This window comes from Pelodiscus sinensis, chromosome 17 (genome assembly GCF_049634645.1).
Source record: "Pelodiscus sinensis isolate JC-2024 chromosome 17, ASM4963464v1, whole genome shotgun sequence".
In the NCBI taxonomy this organism is placed as follows: Eukaryota; Metazoa; Chordata; order Testudines; family Trionychidae; genus Pelodiscus; species Pelodiscus sinensis.
This window is the reverse complement of record NC_134727.1, coordinates 34,480,228-34,498,793: the sequence shown is the minus strand read 5'-3', so window position 1 is coordinate 34,498,793 and position 18,566 is coordinate 34,480,228. Positions and strand designations below refer to the sequence as shown.

At 50.9% G+C, this 18,566-nt stretch overlaps 1 protein-coding gene across 3 annotated transcripts in view; it reads left to right on the top strand.

The window, feature by feature from the left end:
• The first annotated feature begins 3,162 nt into the window (after positions 1–3,162).
• TBC1D9B (TBC1 domain family member 9B) overlaps positions 3,163–18,566 on the top strand; it is a 48,523-nt gene continuing 33,119 nt past the window's right edge. The window contains exons 1-4 of one of the 3 annotated variants that reach the window (XM_075900527.1): positions 3,235–3,393; positions 11,268–11,378; positions 12,369–12,429; positions 17,584–17,702. In XM_075900527.1, coding sequence (XP_075756642.1) covers positions 11,289–11,378; positions 12,369–12,429; positions 17,584–17,702 — 270 coding nt within the window. In that variant the 5' untranslated portion in view covers positions 3,235–3,393; positions 11,268–11,288. Of the gene's footprint in view, positions 3,394–11,267; positions 11,379–12,368; positions 12,430–17,583; positions 17,703–18,566 lie in introns of all 3 variants that reach the window. The other 2 variants (XM_075900525.1, XM_075900526.1) reach the window with 2 other exon arrangements.

Sequence of the window (18,566 nt, the reverse complement as noted above, 5' to 3'; positions counted from 1 at the left end):
TGTCTGTGGCTTGGGCAGAGGGAGACCATTCCAGCAGGAGGGTCTCTGTGGCAATGGAGAAAGTGGCTGTTCCCCAAGGGTGAAGTGTCTCTGTGGCACTGGAATAGAGGGCCTGTTCCCTAGGCAGAACCGGCCCAAGCTATGGGCTGACTGGGCTACCACCCGGGGTGCCCCATTGTAGGGGGCGCCACGCAGGGCTGCCGGGCACCCCGGACCCAGGGCGCATGAATGGCTCGGGCCGGCCCTGTCCCTAGGGGGTGGGGAAGGGTCTCCTGGGGCAAGGATTACCTGGAGGGAGGGTCTCTGATGCATGGGGGGGCATTCTAGCAGGGTCAGTGGAGGGTTCCTGAGGGCAAGGGACCATCCCCCAGGGGGTCTCTGTGGCAATGGAATGGTGGGGACTGTTCCCCAGGAGGAGAGGGGTGAGTATTCTAGAGCAGTCATGGGGAGGGTTCTCCCGGCAGAGGGACCTTCTGCAGGGGATGGGGGGAGGCCTCTCTGGTATGGGCTGGGCTGTTCCCCAAAGAGTGGAGGAGGCTTTGGGCGGGAAGACTGTTCCTGGGGGGTCTCTGTGGCACAGCGGGTCTGTTCCCCACGGAGTGGGGGGGGGGGGCTCTGAGGCACAGGGCAGGCCATTCCCAGAGGGGGATTTCTGTGGCACAAAGGGTGTGTTCCCTGGGGGAGGGGAGGCTCTAAGGCACAGGGCAGGCCATTCTGGGGGGGGGGGGTCTGTTCCGCAGCGGAGCCAGGGGCTCTGAGGCACAGGGTGGGCCATTCGGGGTGCGGGGGCCGGGTCTGTTCCCCAGGGGAGGGGGGGCGCTGAGGCACAGGGCAGGCTGTTCTCAGGGGGGGTCTGTTCCCCAGAGGAGGGGGGGCGCTGAGGCACAGGGCGGGCTGTTCTCCGGGGGGGGGGTCTTTTCCCCAGAGGTGGGGGGGGCTCTGGGGCACAGGGCGGGCCGTTCTCGGGGGGGGGGTCTGTCACCCAGGGGAGGGGGGCTCTGGGGCACAAGGCAGGCAGTTCTCAGGGGGCGGTCTGTTCCCCAGGGGAGGGGGGGTTTTGGGGCACAGGGCGGGCCGTTCTCGGGGGGAGGGTCTGTCCCCCAGGGGAGAGTGGGCTCTGGGGTACAGGGCGGGCCGTTCTCGGGGGGGGTCTGTCCCCCAGGGGAGCGGGGGCTCTGGGGTCAGGGCGGGCCGTTCTCAGGGGAGGGGTCTGTCCCCTAGGGGAGGGAGGGCTCTGGGACACAGGGCGGGCCGTTCCCGGGGGGGGGGTCTGTCCCCCAGGGGAGGGGGGCTCTGGGGCACAGGGCGGGCCGTTCTCGGGGGGGGGGGGTCTGTCCCCCAGGGGAGGGGGGCTCTGGGGCACAGGGCGGGCCGTTCTCGGGGGGGGGGAAGTCTGTCCCCCAGGGGAGGGGGGCTCTGGGGCACAGGGCGGGCCGTTCTCGGGGGGGGGGTCTGTCCCCCAGGGGAGGGGGGCTCTGGGGCACAGGGCGGGCCGTTCCGGGGGGGGTCTGTCCCCCAGGGGAGGGGGGCTCTGGGGCACAGGGCGGGCCGTTCCAGGGGGGGTCTGTCCCCCAGGGGAGGGGGGCTCTGGGGTACAGGGCGGGCCGTTCTCGGGGGGGGGGTCTGTCCCCCAGGGGAGGGGGGCTCTGGGGCACAGGGCGGGCCGTTCTCAGGGGGGGGGGTCTGTCCCCCAGGGGAGGGGGGCTCTGGGGCACAGGGCGGGCCGTTCTCAGGGGGGGGGGTCTGTCCCCCAGGGGAGGGGGGCTCTGGGGCACAGGGCGGGCCGTTCCGGGGGGGGTCTGTCCCCCAGGGGAGGGGGGCTCTGGGGCACAGGGCGGGCCGTTCTCGGGGGGGGGAAGTCTGTCCCCCAGGGGAGGGGGGCTCTGGGGCACAGGGCGGGCCGTTCTCGGGGGGGGGGTCTGTCCCCCAGGGGAGGGGGGCTCTGGGGCACAGGGCGGGCCGTTCCGGGGGGGGTCTGTCCCCCAGGGGAGGGGGGCTCTGGGGCACAGGGCGGGCCGTTCCAGGGGGGGTCTGTCCCCCAGGGGGAGGGGGGCTCTGGGGTACAGGGCGGGCCGTTCTCGGGGGGGGGGGGTCTGTCCCCCAGGGGAGGGGGGCTCTGGGGCACAGGGCGGGCCGTTCTCAGGGGGGGGGGGTCTGTCCCCCAGGGGAGGGGGGCTCTGGGGCACAGGGCGGGCCGTTCTCGGGGGGGGGTCTGTCCCCCAGGGGAGGGGGGCTCTGGGGCACAGGGCGGGCCGTTCCGGGGGGGGTCTGTCCCCCAGGGGAGGGGGGCTCTGGGGCACAGGGCGGGCCGTTCTCGGGGGGGGGGGTCTGTCCCCCAGGGGAGGGGGGCTCTGGGGCACAGGGCGGGCCGTTCTCGGGGGGGGGTCTGTCCCCCAGGGAGGGGGGCTCTGGGGCACAGGGCGGGCCGTTCCGGGGGGGTCTGTCCCCCAGGGGAGGGGGGCTCTGGGGCACAGGGCGGGCCGTTCCGGGGGGGGTCTGTCCCCCAGGGAGGGGGGCTCTGGGGCACAGGGCGGGCCGTTCTCGGGGGGGGGGGTCTGTCCCCCAGGGGAGGGGGGCTCTGGGGCACAGGGCGGGCCGTTCTCGGGGGGGGGGGGGGGTCAGTCCCCAGGGGAGGGGGGCTCTGGGGCACAGGGCGGGCCGTTCCGGGGGGGGGTCTGTCCCCCAGGGGAGGGGGGCTCTGGGGCACAGGGCGGGCCGTTCTCGGGGGGGGGTCTGTCTCCCAGGGGAGGGGGGCTCTGGGGCACGGGGCGGGCCGTTCCGGGGGGGTCTGTCCCCCAGGGGAGGGGGGCTCTGGGGCACAGGGCGGGCCGTTCTCGGGGGGGGTCTGTCCCCCAGGGGAGGGGGGCTCTGGGGCACAGGGCGGGCCGTTCTCGGGGGGGGGTCTGTCCCCAGGGGAGGGGGGCTCTGGGGCATAGGGCGGGCCGTTCCGGGGGGGGGGTCTGTCCCCCAGGGGAGGGGGGCTCTGGGGCACAGGGCGGGCCGTTCTCGGGGGGGGGGGGTCTGTCCCCCAGGGAGGGGGGCTCTGAAGCGCGGGAGAGTCGCTCCCTGGGGCTCGGGCCTGGCCGTGGCGCTGAGGCGGCAGCTCCCGCCCAGTCCCCCAGGGGAGGCGGCGGCCGTTGCGCGCCGCCATGAGCCGGCCGGGCCGCCAGAGGGCGCCGCCCCGTCGGCTCCCGGGGCTGAGCTGAGTCGGCTGGGCCCCGTCACTCGCCCGCGCGGCCCGGCCCGAAGCCGCCCGGCCCAGCCGAGCCGGCGCCATGTGGCTGAGCCCCGAGGAGGTGCTGCTGGCCGGCGCGCTCTGGGTCACCGAGCGGGCCAACCCCTTCTTCCTCCTGCAGCGGCGGCGAGGCCACGGCAAGGGGGGCGGCCTGACGGGTGAGGGGCCGGGGGGGCGGGCAGGGCCGGCGGGGGGGGGGCTCTGCCTTGTCCTGCCCCTCAGGGCCCGGCTCTGGCTCTGGCTGCCGCGCGCGGTGCCAACGGGATGTTACCTCAGGACCAGTCAAAACCTCATCGGTTTGCGTCGGTTAGTCCCGGGCGGGGCCGGCAGCGGCGCCTCCATCCCCAGGCCCGGAGGGGGGGGGGCTCGCCCCCAGCGCACCCCTTAGCACTTCAGTCAGGCCCCTCCCCCCCACAGGTTGGCGCCCCCTCCCATGTCAATCAGGCGCCTTATGGCTCGGTCCAGCTCTGCTCCCCCGGAGCCCCCTTGGCTGCTGCCTCCGATCCAGAGGCAGCACTATGGGGTGTGAGGTGGGAGCTGGTCCATGAGGGGAGCTCCCCTCCCGGGCTGGCGGCCTGTCCCCCCGTGCTGCACAGCGTGGGATGGCAGCGGCCTCCGTCTGGGGGGAGGACCCCGCGCCAGCCAGAACTGAGCCAGGCTGCCCGCCCGATTCCTAATACACTTTAAATGCAGAGCCGCAACTGGGATAGGTCCTGGACCTGGCCTGACTTGCGCTGCTGGCTGGCCTGCTAAAAAAAAATGTACTGGCAGAGCAGGGAGGTGGGGGGAGAAGAGATACGTGTAGTCTACAGCATCAACCTATAGGCTTTTGCTTATCGGTGAATGGGTTAATCAATTACACTATTACATCCCTAATGCAAACCCGGACCTGCCTTGAGCTGTGAGGTGCTCCCCAGTGTGTACAAGGGGCTGGCTCCCATCCCCCATTAGTGGGGTAGAGAGGCCAAGCCGGATGGATCACAGGCTTGTTACATTTCCAAACAGACACCTTGTAGTTTTCTTTCTCTTTTGTGTGGGAGGTGACCCCTGCGGAGATCTGCAAAGCTGTTTCATTCCCACCCACCGTATTCCACCTTAAAACTTTCTTTTGCAGTACGGCCTACAAAACAACTTGACAAAGGTTAGGCCACTGGCTTGCTGTGACCTCTGCCTGTCCTGCCTCATTGTTTCTTTCTGTTGCCTTGGCTGTAGCCCCACATTGTTTCTGACCTGATACTTCTATTAGGAGCTCTTTGGGGCAGGGACCCTCCTTTTGTTCGGTTTATACAGTGCCTAGTGCAATGGGTCTTGGGTCATGACCTGTCTTCTAGAAACTACCACAGTATTTAAAAAAAAAAAAACCAAGAACAGAAGTAGATGGAATTTTTCTCCATGGTAAAAGATGGTTGTTTGTATAATACTCATATAGTCATGACTTGCTGAAGGATCTTCCGTTTTGCAGATTTGTATGATTGGCAATCTTTACAGGAGTCTGAGAGGTATTATAGCTCTTAAGTGCACATCTGAGAAAGTTTTGTGATGAATACAGTTGTTTTTAGACTTTATAGTTATGAATATTTTGTTACACTTGCAAAATTGAAGCTGTTTGCCGGTTAGTTAGAATTATTCATTTTATTTGTGTGTGCCTCATTTGAGTAAAAAAAATGTAGTGATGGATGTGATCATATAGGGTTTAACTGATATCGATAACCAGTATTTGCAATCATTTTCAGAGCATCCCTCAATAGTATACTTTCATTATGTGATATGCAGAATTAGCTATTGTAGCAGATTCACTCACTTTTCGCACAGCTTCTCACTTTTTTGCCCAGATGACTTCCTCAGGGTGGCTTGTGGGGAAGTCACCCACTTCTCTGACACGCCCCCTTTGAGTGAGGTGTTCTCTTCAGGTCACTGCCCTCCGCTTTTCGTCCATGCCCTCTTCCGGGGGGAGTCACTGTTCTTCTTGTACACCCAGGGTCCTCCTTACTCCCAGAGACCCCTAGCTCTTCCCAGGAGCACTCAGCTCCTTCCTGGAACACCCAGTTTCTCAGTCTGCCGGGTTCCCTCCTGCACCTCTGCCTTTGTGCCTTCTGGCCTAGGGCTTCCCTGGCCTACCATAACTGCCTCTGTGTGAGCCATGGGTGCCTCCCTGCAGCCCGGCCTTTTAGGGCTGCCTCCGTGCAAGCCCCCGCCCTTTATGACTGCCTCCATGCAGCACTGGGCCTCAGGCCGGGTAGTCTGGGTTCGCTGGGCCCAAAGCCTGTGGCCCTGGGGCGGCAGACAGGCAGAACCCTCTCCTCTTCCCAGGAGCTGCTCTTATAAGCTCCAGTTGGGCCCCCCAACTCCAGGTCTCCCAACCCCTTAAAGGGCCAGTGCAGGGCAACACCCTGCTACACTATGTAAATATTGCAAAATGTATAGGTTACATTTATCTACTAATGTGCATACATAATATAACATCTAGAAATGTGGTGCCATTAAAACGACAAATAACTACCACTTCAATTTGTTGGCCATACCAACACATGGGGGGGGGGGGGGGGGGGGAGAGGATATTGTTTGGGTTAACCCTGAACAAGAACTTTTGGTAAAACAAAAATCAAAAGATTTTTCTTTAAGAACATACGAACATAAGAATGGCCATACTGGGTCAGACCAAAGGTCCCTCTAGCCAGTATCCTGTCTTCTGACAGTGGCCAATACCAGGTGTCCCAGAAGGAGTGAATCGAACAGGTAATTATCAAGTGATCTTTCTCCTGCCATCCATTTCCACCCTCTGACAAACAGAAGCTAGGGACACCATTCCTTACCCATACTGGCTAATAGCCATTTATGGAACTAACCTCCATGAATTTATCTAGTTCTCTTTTAAACCCTGTTATAGTCCTAGCCTTCACAGCCTCCTCAAGCAAGTAGTTCCACAGATTGACTATGTGCTGTGTGAAGAAGAACTTCCTTTTATTTGTTTTAAACCTGCTGCCCATTAGTTTCATTTGATGGCCCTTGGTTCTTATATTATGGGAACAAGTAAATAACTTTTCCTTATTCACTTTCTCCACACCACTCATGACTTTATATACCTCTATTATATTCCCCCTTAGTCTCCTCTTTTCCAAGCTGAAAAGTCCAAGTCTCTTTAATCTCTCTTCAGATGGGACCCATTCCGGACCCCTAATCATTTTAGTTGCCCTTCTCTGAACCTTTTCTAATGCCAATATATCTTTTTTGAGATGAGGAGATCAGATCTGTACGCAGTAGTCAAGATGTGTGCGTACCATGAATTGATATAAGGGCAGTAAGATGCTCTCCATCTTATTCTCTATCCCTTTTTTAATGATTCCTAGCATCCTGTTTGCTTTTTTGACTGCTGCTACACGCTGCGTGGATGTCTTCAGAGAACTATCCGTGATGACTCCAAGATCTCTTTCCTGATTAGTTGTAGCGAAATTAGCCCCCATCATATTATATATATGGTTGGGGTTATTTTTTCCTATGTGTATTACTTTACATTTATCCACATTAAATTTCATTTGCCATTTTATTGCTCAATCACTTAGTTTTGTGAGATCTTTTTTTAAGTTCTTCACAGTCTGCTTTGGTCTTAACTACCTTGAGCAGTTTAGCATCATCTGCTAACTTTACCACCTCACTGTTTACCCCTTTCTCCAGATCATTTATGAATAAGTTGAATAGGATTGGTCCTAGGACTGACCCTTGGGTGAACACCACTAGTTACCCCTCTCCATTCTGAAAATTTACCATTTATTCGTACCCTTTGTTTCCTCTCTTTTAACCAGTTCTCAATCCATGAAAGGATCTTCCCTCTTATCCCATGACAACTTAATTTACGAAAGAGCCTTTGATGAGGGACCTTGTCAAAGGCTTTCTGGAATTCTTTCGGGATGTACAAAACATTTAACCTGAATCTGTTCAGTTTTTTAACCTGTTTTAAATAAAATCAAATTAAAATTTAAACAAAGTTTTGAATTGAAATGTTTCATTTTTAAAAAGTTAAAACAAAGCATTTTGGTTTTTTGTTCTGATTCCTCTCACTATTCGCCTGACCAAAACATTTTGGTGAATTGATACACATTTGCAAAGTGTTTAGTCAATCTGAATCTGTGGGTTTTGGCAAAGACCAGTTTTGGATGAAAATTTTCCCCCAGCTCTAGGCAATGATTAATATTTAATTTTGGACACTAAAATATCTCTCAAGCAAAATTTCCTATCACTTTGAAGCTGGAAGAGCAGGAAGTTCTTCGGAGTTAATTAGTGGCGTTGCCACGCGGAGGCAATGTATCTGTGAAATGGATAGATTCTGTGGTGATAGGCACTGCTATAATCCATAAAATAGGCAGACCTGATATCAGTAATTGTACTATTTTTTAAAGATAAGATTTAGAGAAAAAATAATTACAGATTTTTTTTTCCAAAAATGATTATTTCTTAAAATAATTATCATAATAGTTTAACAAGTATGTCCTCTTAGTGGGTGAGGTGACAACTAGTTTGTATCCAGTGACCTGCAGCAGGGCCGGCCCAAGCCGTTCGTGTGCCCCGGGAGCTTGGCGCCGCCCCCGGGAGTGCGACGCATGTGCGGCTCCGCCCCCGGGTGCGCAGCCCTCTCCACCCCCGGGCACTCAGCGTGTGGCCCCACCCTGGGTGTGCGGCGCATGCGTGGCGCCGCCCTGGGCGAGCAAAGCATGCGCGGTTCCACCCCCACCCGGCCCGGCAGCCCCACGCGGTGCCCCTTACAATGGGGCACCCTGGGCAGTAGCCCGGTTGGCCCGTACCTTAGGCCAGCTCTGACCACCAGATTAAAAAATTACCCAGCACAATTTCTTTAGCTGTATTTTCAAATGTATAGTTTACTGACACCTAATTTGGAGTTTGTGTTCAAAGGACCTTTGTGTCTTGTGTTTTGGGGGGGGGGGGGTTCCCAATATTCTTGTAGTATATATTACTTGGGATACTAGCAGCTATCAAAAATGAATAATGTAAAAGTACAACTGCTTAAACCTCTTGTACTGCTTATATTTAATACAGTAAGTAATAAACCAGTGGAGATAAATTCAATATTTTGAATCCACATAAAAATTTTATTTTATCCTCAATAATTTCAAAAAATGATTTGCTGATTTGTATATCCAGCAGATAAATTGTTTTGACTCGAAATTTCACTCTGAAGTCAGGAGGAAATGAAAACTCCACAAAATATTTTTTGATCAGCATAAAGTTACCAATTTAGAAAAGCATTGTATTTAGGACAACACTAAAGCAACAGCTTAACTTGAAGGTTGTGCTAAAATGTTGTTCTAAATAAGGAAGGAACTAAGCATGTGATTTTTTGAATAATGGCAAAGTCCTTCCACATCTCATGTAAGGATGTTAAGAGGCTGATAACTGACTAATCTTGTAATCAATACAATTTGTATTAACTACATGATTAGTAGATAAGGGAAGTAGCAGCCTGGCTCCTACTACATTTAAACTGCAGATCCGCAGCAGGGGTAACTCCTGGACTGGCATGAACCAGGACAGAGCCGGGACCACTGTGGCTCTGCATTTTAAATTTTAAAAATGCAGCTTTAAAATGCAGAGCCACAGCAGTCCCGGACTGGCGTGAGCTGGGACTGAGCTAGGCTTGCTCCGTCCTGGCTTACACTAGGTCCAGTAGCCCCTGTTCACGGTGGCCTGGGCTGGCCGTGGGCAGAGGCTGCTGCTGGAGTAGCTTGCTGGGCCCCCCACACGAAAGGGGTTGCTGCTGGAGTAGCCTCTGCTCATGGCGAGCCTGGGCCTGCAGCGGGCAGAGGCTGCTTCATGGCAGCTTCCCCGCCTCCTGCTGCTGCCTCTGATAAGAGGCAGCAGCAGCGGGGGTGGAGGAGGCACCACAGAGACGATCCTGGGGGGAGCCAGCTTTAAAGTTGGCTCCCCCCTGCACTGGCTCCGGCCCCCCCCCTCACACCCTGCCTCTGATATAGAGGCAGCATGGGGAGGGATGGGGGAAACAGGTAGTTGACTCAGCTACTTGCTTTCATCCCTAATCTCATGATTGGGAATGTGTAAGTCAAGGAAGGAAGATTTCTTTTGCTTTATAGCCTGAGGATTCGTTCTTTGTGATAGGAGAGAAGGAAGTTCTTGGGCTTCCCTCAGTAATATCTTTTAATAGAAAGAAGATAATCTTTAACATTTAGATTTGGCAGCAGTTTAACAAACAACACAACCACAAAACCAAAAAGCTTTGGTTTCGTTTGGCTCCTATCCCCTGTATAATCAGTATTTAGTTCCAATATTTAGTACTTTCCTGAACTCTGTGATGTTCCTATTAAAGAATTTTTGCTTGTGTGGTTGGAGGATCAGATCTGATCCCACTCCCATCTAAATGACTAATTTAAGAAGTGATTAAATCAAATTTACCTTCTAGAAATGTCACTGAGGCATGACAGCATCAGGTTTTGCTAGCATTTGCTTAGCCGTTTCTCTTTATTTGATCTTACGCTGGTTGAGTTTATCATCTTACCTGCTATTTGCAAAGGTAGCACTAGAAGCTGTGGCCTAGAAAAATCCTCAATTGTATTCTTTTAAAAAAAACATCCTTAAATTCTTTTCTCATTTTATAGGAATGTGACATCCATAGGATCTATAACATTTGGTTCTTTTAATAATGCTTTAGGTACATCAATGAGAATGCTTTCTTTATGTTGGGGATTGGTCTCTACCCCCAAAAACTGTATTTACATTTTTCAGTGGGCTTATGTTTAAGTGCTTGCCGTTTGAGAAGTATCTTAGACCTAGTCTACACTAAAAAACTGCCTTTTGGCGACAAAACAGTGAGATGTAAATGCTGCAATGGGATTTTTGTCAAGAAAAATGCCTATTTTCATCTACAAAAAAATTCCACCCCATAGATTGACTTTTTTCTTTCCCCCTCCCTTTATTGTTAACAAAGAGCCAGTGTAGACACTACTGTTTGTTTTATTGAGAGAACTGGCTTCCACCAGTATCCCACAATGCCTGGCCTGATGCTCTGCTTCTACAGACATGCGCCCCTCCCCTTTCAAAGCTTCCGGAAGTATCTGACAGCCGAGTATGCTGCTGTGTCATTGGAATGCTCCTATTATGCCCTGCACCAGGAATACAGCTGCATGCAGACTAATTCTGTAGGGGGAGGAAGTCAGACTGCTGTGCTGCTTTGACATTCCTCAGCACAAATTGCTCCTAGAGCTACTCTGAGGTGCCGCTCCTAGCAGCTGAGGAAGCTGTGAGACAAGTTGGTGAAAATCCCAAGATGCACAGGGATGAGCTCTGTCTTCCCACAATGCTGTATTGTAGGATACATACTCATAGTGTTCACACTGTTGATGATGGTGTCCCTAATGTGGATGTGATCTGTCGACAGTGGAAACAAATGTGAACACCTTTGGATAATTTTTGTTTTGTTAAGTTTTAGGTGTTGACGTAAGTTTAGTAGACAAGGCCTTAGACTTGAATGTCTCCAGAAAAATTCCTATGTGTTAATTACAAACACTATCATAGAAACATCTGCTTCCAAGAAAGTTTAAAGGAAGAGTGTCACCTTGAGTAGAGCCCTGCGCAGATAGAAAATTTGTATGCATCTGTATCAATATCTGCAACATCTGCATCCACATCTGTGAACATGGATACCCATGATTATAAAGTGGATATCTACAGATTTGCAGAGTTCAAAATACAGAGTTTGTATCTGCGTCCATATCTGCAAAAATGAGCTGTGGATATCCACATCAGTGGATGTAGATATCTGTGGATTTTCAGATTGCAGCCTTACTGTCAAGTCATTAACAATTACCTGTAATTATCCCGTACAAATAGTTTATTTGCTCCTGATGTTCACCACACCCTCTTTCAAGACTGAGGCACCATTGCTCACCTGTCCCTTGGGAATTCCAAGAGGTCATGCATATTGCTTTCTACATCCCGTTGAGGGTACATTTCTCTTTATCCCAACTTTCTTATCACTTTGTTTATCGTCACATCTTTTGTTTCCTAGGTCTGCTTGTGGGAACCCTTGATGTGGTTTTGGATTCCAGTGCTAGAGTTGCCCCTTACCGGATCCTGCACCAGACTCTGGACTCACAAATCTATTGGGCAGTGGCATGTGGTATGTAGTAATGTGAATACTGGCAGGTGGCTGCATACATATCGTTAGCTAACGTTGCATGTTACAACTCTAACAGAGTCATGGCTTCTGGGACTTTCTAATGTATCCACGACTATCTGTAATGATTACAGGTGAATTAATTTAAGAACCTTAATTGCTGTTAAGTCAAACTTCCAAGCAATATGAGTTGCTATAACAGCTGAGTTTCAAAATCTCAGGTCCAGTGAATTCTTAACAGGAGCTTTAATTTCTTCAGAGTTATGTGGATTCTCCCTCCTCTGCGATATGCATGTATGTATGCAAGGTGATAATTTGGAGAATTGAACTGGATTTATAAATGACTCAAGTGTTCTGATATGTTTGTTGGTGGCACAGCACAAAATGGGAACTTGTACAAAAATGAGGAAATGAAGGTTATGTAGGGGACCAAACAATAATCATGATTATTTCTTTATTTTACTGCTATGGCTTAGTCCTTTCCATCCTAATCAGTGCATGATTTTTCCTTTAAAAAAATGTAATGAGAACTCCAGCCTCACCTACTATCTGCATCCCTTGTCCTCCTAAAGCATCACTGCTGTACTGGAATTTGACGTTTAAGCAAAACTTTTATTTGTAGATAATCCAAGCATGATACCCATATGTACAGAAACTTTTTCTCAACTTTTTCTCAAAATGTGCACATTTTTTTAACATTACCACCAATAAAATTTCTAAATCTGATAGGGCAGTTTGGTTATTGAGAGGCTTTCAGTCCTATCCACTGATGAAAAGAACATTGTATTCAAACAGATTGATCAGGGCATGGTGGGAAATCTTTGCCGTAAGGACGTAAAACGTGAGTCTAAAAATAATCTCCCTCTGATCCCACAAATATCAGTTTCTGCCCCTGTTCCCCTCCTTCCTCCAGATGGCCACACAGTCTCTCCTGTAGAGCTGCTTAAAGCCTACAGGAGAGGAGAAGCTTAGAACTGCTGCATTCTTCCACAGAAATCCATCAACTCCCACTTGTGGGGAAGAAGACACAGGAAGAAAGCAGGAAAGCAAAATGGTGGGTGAGAAACTCAGAGCAGAAGGAGTAGCATTTTTATGAATGTTCATGATGCAAATTGGGATTTATATAGCAATGTGACGACAGCAAATTGTGTAAAAAGGCAGCAGCACAATGTGGCAGGTGGGAGCCGGTCCACAAGGGGAGTGAGTTTAAAAACCGTCTTCTCACACAGACCAGCTCCCGCCTGCCACCCCACACTGCTGCCTCTGATACAGCATCCCATGGAGCAGCCTCTGTCAGCGGCAAGCCTAGGCCCGCTGCAGACAGAGGCAGCAGCCTCCACTGCTCCCTCCCCCCACATGCTGCGCACAGGATGGGGCAGTTGGCACCGCAGAGCCAGTGCTGGGGGGAACCAGTTTTTAAGCCGACTCCCCCACCCCCTGCTTCCTCTGTAGGAGGCTGCAGGAGGGGGGCAGGCAGGTCCGTGGAGCTGGCACACAGAGAGTGGGCACAGAAGCTGGCTCCTCATGCATATTGGCTCCCACCTGCCTCCCTCACCCTCCGTGGTGCTGCCTCTCTGTAAGAGGCAGCAGCACAGGGCTTGGGGGAGGAAGGGGGCAGGTGGATCCAGCTTTTAAGCAGGCTTCCCACAGGCACCAGCTCCTGCCTCCCACCTCTTGCTGCCTCTGAGACTGCCTCTTTCAATCCTGATGCAGAAGAAGCAAGGGGGGGAGGGAATGTGTGTTTGTCAACAGGATTAACCAGTAAACCCAGGCTTATCAGTTGATCATGTAATCATCTACATGTTAGCATTCCTAATCACGTACCCCTAGTTCAGCTGGTACTTTGAAAAACAATAGTGGCAGCCAGTTCTTTAGTAAACTAACTAAAGGTTTGTTAGCTAGGAAAATGACAGGTTAAAGCAAGTGAACCATAGTTTGTAATTCCAAATGGTGGCAATGATGTAATAAGCTGCTAGTTTTCCAAAAGTTTTTTTCCAGGGCTAAATAGAATAACTGAATGAGAAAACAGAGATTCCCAGAGTTATTCTGCTCTGTTCTGTTTTGCCTGAATATATGCTAATGAATTTAACTCCTTTAATATTCAAACACAACTGAATTGGCCTATCACTCTGGTCTCAATTGGTCTGTCAGCATCACAATTAGTTTCTTAGGCCATGTCTGTAGTTACGCACCAGAGATCAATCTTCTGGCATTTGATTTAGCAGGCCTAATAAAGGCCCACTACATTGAACACTGAGGGTGCCGGTACTCCTTGCAATTGCAAGGAGTAAGGGAAGCCAATGGGCATATTTGTTCCCGTTGACCACCCACTGTGAAGACGGCATCAAGCTCAACTTAAGATATATCGACTCAGCTATGTTATTTACATAGCTGGAGTTGCATACCTTAAGCTGACCTTCCAGGTCTAGTATACACCAGGCTTTAGTTAACTACTTCAGTCCTTGAATTACCTCTATGGGATGCAGTTTTGTGAGCTAAAAGAAAATATATAGTAGATATTTGGTCGTTGATAAAACTATTAAAATATATACCTTAGCAAAGACTTACCGTTATTTACAGAGTTTTTCTATAGACCTTAGACCTTTTGACTGTAATACTGATGTAAGAAAAAAACATGAAAAAAGACAATATGTAATTACATGTGTATTAAAATTTGTAAAAATGAGGTGCTTTTTTTTTTTTTTCAATCTCAGTTGAGATTGAAATACAAAAAAACTTATCAGATACACGATTATTCAATTGTCCCCAGGAGCAGGGCCAGCAGCCAGCTCCAGGAAGTCTCCTGCCACCCCGCACTGTATCAGAGGCAGTAGTGTGGGGCGGCAGCAGCATCTGTCTCTGCGGGACCTGAGCTTTGCGCAGATACAGGCTGCTCTGCCATCCCACAGAGCAGCCTCTGTCCACTGCAAGCCAGCATCCCGCCTGATCATGTCCCCCCACAATGCTGCCTGTAATAGAGAGGTAGCAGCGTGGGGATGGAGGGAGGTGACTCCACATGAGCTGATACATGCAGGGTGCTGTCTTAAAATCCAGCTTCCTGTGTGTATCGGCTCCTGCCTGTCCCCCTCACCCTGCACACTGCTGCCTCTCTATTAGAGGCAGCAGCGCAGGGGTAAGAAGGGCAGGTGGCTCTGCAGGATCTAGTGCTCATGTGGAGCTAGCTTAAAAGCCAGCTCTCCAAGGACACCAGCTCCCACCTCCCCTCCCACTTGCTGCCTCTGATACAGAGGCAGCAGCGGGGAGGGAAGTGCATGTAGTCGTTAGGATTAACCGATAACCCCAGACTTATCGGTTAATTGTTTACACAACTGTACACTAACATCCTTGTATATGCAACCTCCAATTTTGTCCTTCTTGACTAGTGAATGATTAACTGTAAAGTCCAAACACTCTCTTGTAATATAGCTGTATGTATGGAACAATAATATTCTCATGACTTTAGTGTCTTTCAAACAATAATTATGTATCATGTTCCCTAAAAATGACACACAACAAGAACTGAAGCTCTTGGAGTGGGGGGGGGGGGGCAGAATTTCAGATTCATTCTCATGCTGTGAACACCATGCTTCCTCCAAGTCCATCAAAACATTTACCAATTACTCAAATTAGCTTCTTTTCTTCTGACTTTGTGTATATTTCTCTATTCTACAGTCACTTAATGAAGACAAAATTCATAGTCCCCTGAGGCAGATACAATTAATGCTGATTCTAGTTTCTGGTTTCAGATCTTGGGGTTATTTCAGTTTGTGAAACCACAGACAAGCAGGGGTAGGTTTCATGGTTAGGTGTCCAACTACAGACCTTTCAACTGTGACTTGTTTGTTGCTGAGGTTGCCTTTAAACAGGGTAAGAAATAAACCTTATGTAGAATAAGAGCATCAGGGAGTTTTGTGTCGTCCCTTGTTTTCCACCTTTCCCATGAAGCTTTCTCATTAAGCTATCGTGCAGGGGCATCTACTCCAGCATAGAAATTACCTAGCAGGATGGATGCTGTGTCATTAAAACAATTGAAATGTTCACCTACACATTTTTAGGAATCCCATTTCCATACTGTATGCAACTGGGAATGAGTCCTGTAGACTGTTGAAGTTGGATTTTAGAACTTAACTGGAATTTAATTGAGGAGGAAGCTTACAAACATTTTAGAGTTAAATATAAATGTATTCACCTTTCAATTGTTTTTTATTATGTTTCTTAGTTTAACTGCTAATTACCAAAGTTCTGTGTTTTTATATCAAGGTTTTACCTCTTCTTATTGTCTTCTCTGCTTTCATATTACTCTGAAGTTTATAACAGTGAATATTTGACATAATTCTGTTTTTTCGTGGTTCTGAATTGAATGCGAGATTGAGCAGAAAAGGTGACCCTGGGTTGAGAAGGAGAAGTCTCTTACTAAAATGTAAATAAATAACTAAAGGAACAATACCACTGGCCAACTACCTTTTCTGTAGAAGAGTTCCCGCCTCCAAATTTGCTCTAGCATGAAAGAGAGTACAGGCAGTCCCCGGGTTACGTACAAGATAGGGACTGTAGGTTTGTTCTTAAGTTGAATCTGTATGTAAGTCGGAACTGGCGTCCAGATTCAGACACTGCTGAAACTGACCGCCAGTTCTGACTTACATACAGAATCAACTTAAGAACCCCAGGCGTCCCCAAGTCAGCTGCTGCTGAAACTGATCAGCAGCTGATTCCAGGAAGCCCGGGGCAGAGCAACTCTGTCTGGGGCTTCCTGTAGTCAGCGCTGGTCAGTTTCAGCAGAAGCTGACTTGGGGACGCCTAGGGCAGAGCAGCTGGGGTGCTGCTGGGTTGCTCCAGTAGCGCCGCTCCTGGTTGCTACTGGACCAACCTAGCAGCACCCCATCTGCTCTGCCCCAGGGTCCTGATTCATCCGCTGCTGAAACTGACCAGCAGCGGCTGAATCAGGACCTGGGGCAGAGCAGCTGGGGTGCTGCCGGGTTGGTCCAGTAGTGCCCAGAGCGGGCGCTGCAGGACCAATCGGCAGCGCCCCAGCTGCTCTGCCCCAGAGTCCAAAACAAAAGCCTGGTCTGCTGGGGGGGGGGAGCACACTAGCTGCGCCCCCCCCCTCCCCAGCAGACCAGGGACACGGGGAGCAGAGGGAGGGACCCGCCGCGGCTGCGGCTTCAGTCTGGGAGCCTGTGGTCTGCTGGGGACGGTCCAGAGCAAAGCCTCAGAGGCGCGGGGAACCGCCGCTGCTGCCGCTTCAATCTGGGTGCCTGTGGTCTGCTGGGGACCGTCCCCAGCAGACCACAGGCTCCCGGACTGAAGCCGCAGCCGCGGGGGGGTCCCGCGCCTCTGAGGCTTTGCCAGAGCAAAGCCTCAGAGGCGCGGGTAACCGCCGCTGCTGCCGCTTCAATCTGGGTGCCTGTGGTCTGCTGGGGACGGTCCCCAGCAGACCACAGGCACCCAGATTGAAGCGGCAGCAGCGGCGGTTCCCCGCGCCTCTGAGGCTTTGCTCTGGCAAAGCCTCAGAAGCGCGGGAACCCGCCCGGTGCCCCTGGTCTGCTGGAGACGGTCTCCAGCAGACCAGGGGCACTGGAGCAGCTTACGAACGGGGCTTTCTCGCCCCGACTTCCAGGGCGAGAAAGCCCCGTTTGTAAGTGCGGATCCGACGTAAGTCGGATCCGCGTAAGTCGGGGACTGCCTGTATTTAGACTTGAAACTTGTCAGTGTAGCATTAAAGTGACTGACACACCAGCTTCTTCTGAAATAAATTGTGCCAGACGTCCCAAATAGCACAGCAGCATTTCAAATGTGAATGTTTTACATTGGCCTTGTTTGTTTGTTTTGGGCCCTTCTGCTCTCTTTTGGTAGTCACGCACAGCATTGGAAAATGGAGTCAGTCTGCAGAGGTCCAGCAAGTCCTATTTTTCTGAAATTATTTTGCACGAAGTTTTCCTAATATTCCACAGGGTGTAAAATGCTGAAGAATTAAGAAAACCTTTGCAAGCTATGTGATTTGGGGGAAAACAGGATTTGTACTTGAAGGCAAACTGCCCTTTAGTATGCATGGCTGACAACAGAAATGGTTCCCTAGCAATGGGTGTAGTTGTCTGGTTACAGGTACCCAATCCACTGTTGTCTGCAGTGATGTTTTCATTGATTTTCTGCTCTGAGCTTTCAAGACGAATGGTGTTCTGACTATTTCCTCTGTGTCCCCCTCTGTTAGGTTCATCTCGTAAGGAGATTACGAAACATTGGGAATGGCTAGAGAATAACTTGCTGCAGACTCTCTCCATCTTCGATAATGAGGAGGACATCACCACTTTTGTCAAGGGCAAGATACATGTAAGAGGCACATGTTTCCCTGAAGGCCATACAAAGGCAGTGTTGAGGGGTTTTTTGAGTTTTTTGTTTTTACTTTTTGGAGGTCAAAAAAATTCCCTAGAAATGTCCATCTTCACCTTTGTCTGGATATATGTATGCTTCAGATCTTTACATAATTTATACTATGTTATTGCTATGATAGCACAGAATTAATATGTACTGCAGGAGAAATCATGTGAAAAGGCCACAGGATCTCAAAGAACTATCAGCCTTTCATAATTTCTCCTGCTATAATAAATCACTAAAACCTGGGACATTACCCTAGTGAGCCGTATCTTTGAAAGAGATGAACAAGAGGATCATATTGCACTGCTCTGGCTACTCCCACATTTGTTGCCAGATAATTCTAGCCTGTAGACAGTGCACTTTCCCTACCAGAATCTGTCTCCAGTGTATCCTAATTCCCACTATGCTGTTTCAGACAAACACTAGCATCTCTACTGATGGGGTACTTACCAAAGAGTCAGAATTTGAGCTATGGGTGGTATGGGCCTTTGATACTTCTTGGAAAGACTGACTGAAGTCGTCTTGTCCTCTGGTGTGATGGGGGTAGAGTCAGCTGTTGCACAATTAGTAGAGACAGTGAAGAAGATGGAAGGATTCAGGCCTCTGAATGCTTGACTGACAGTTTCTCGCTAGGAATACTATAGTAGAAAGACAGCCTGAGTATGTCAAAAAATCATGCTTTTGTTTGTGTGTTGATATAGTTTATTTAACTCTCTAGATGAGCTGGATCTTGATTGTCTGAGACTTCACCTTCTCTTGTGTTTTATATTAAAAGTTGAACTTAACTGATGTACCTTTGCTGTCTGGCCATAGATCCAA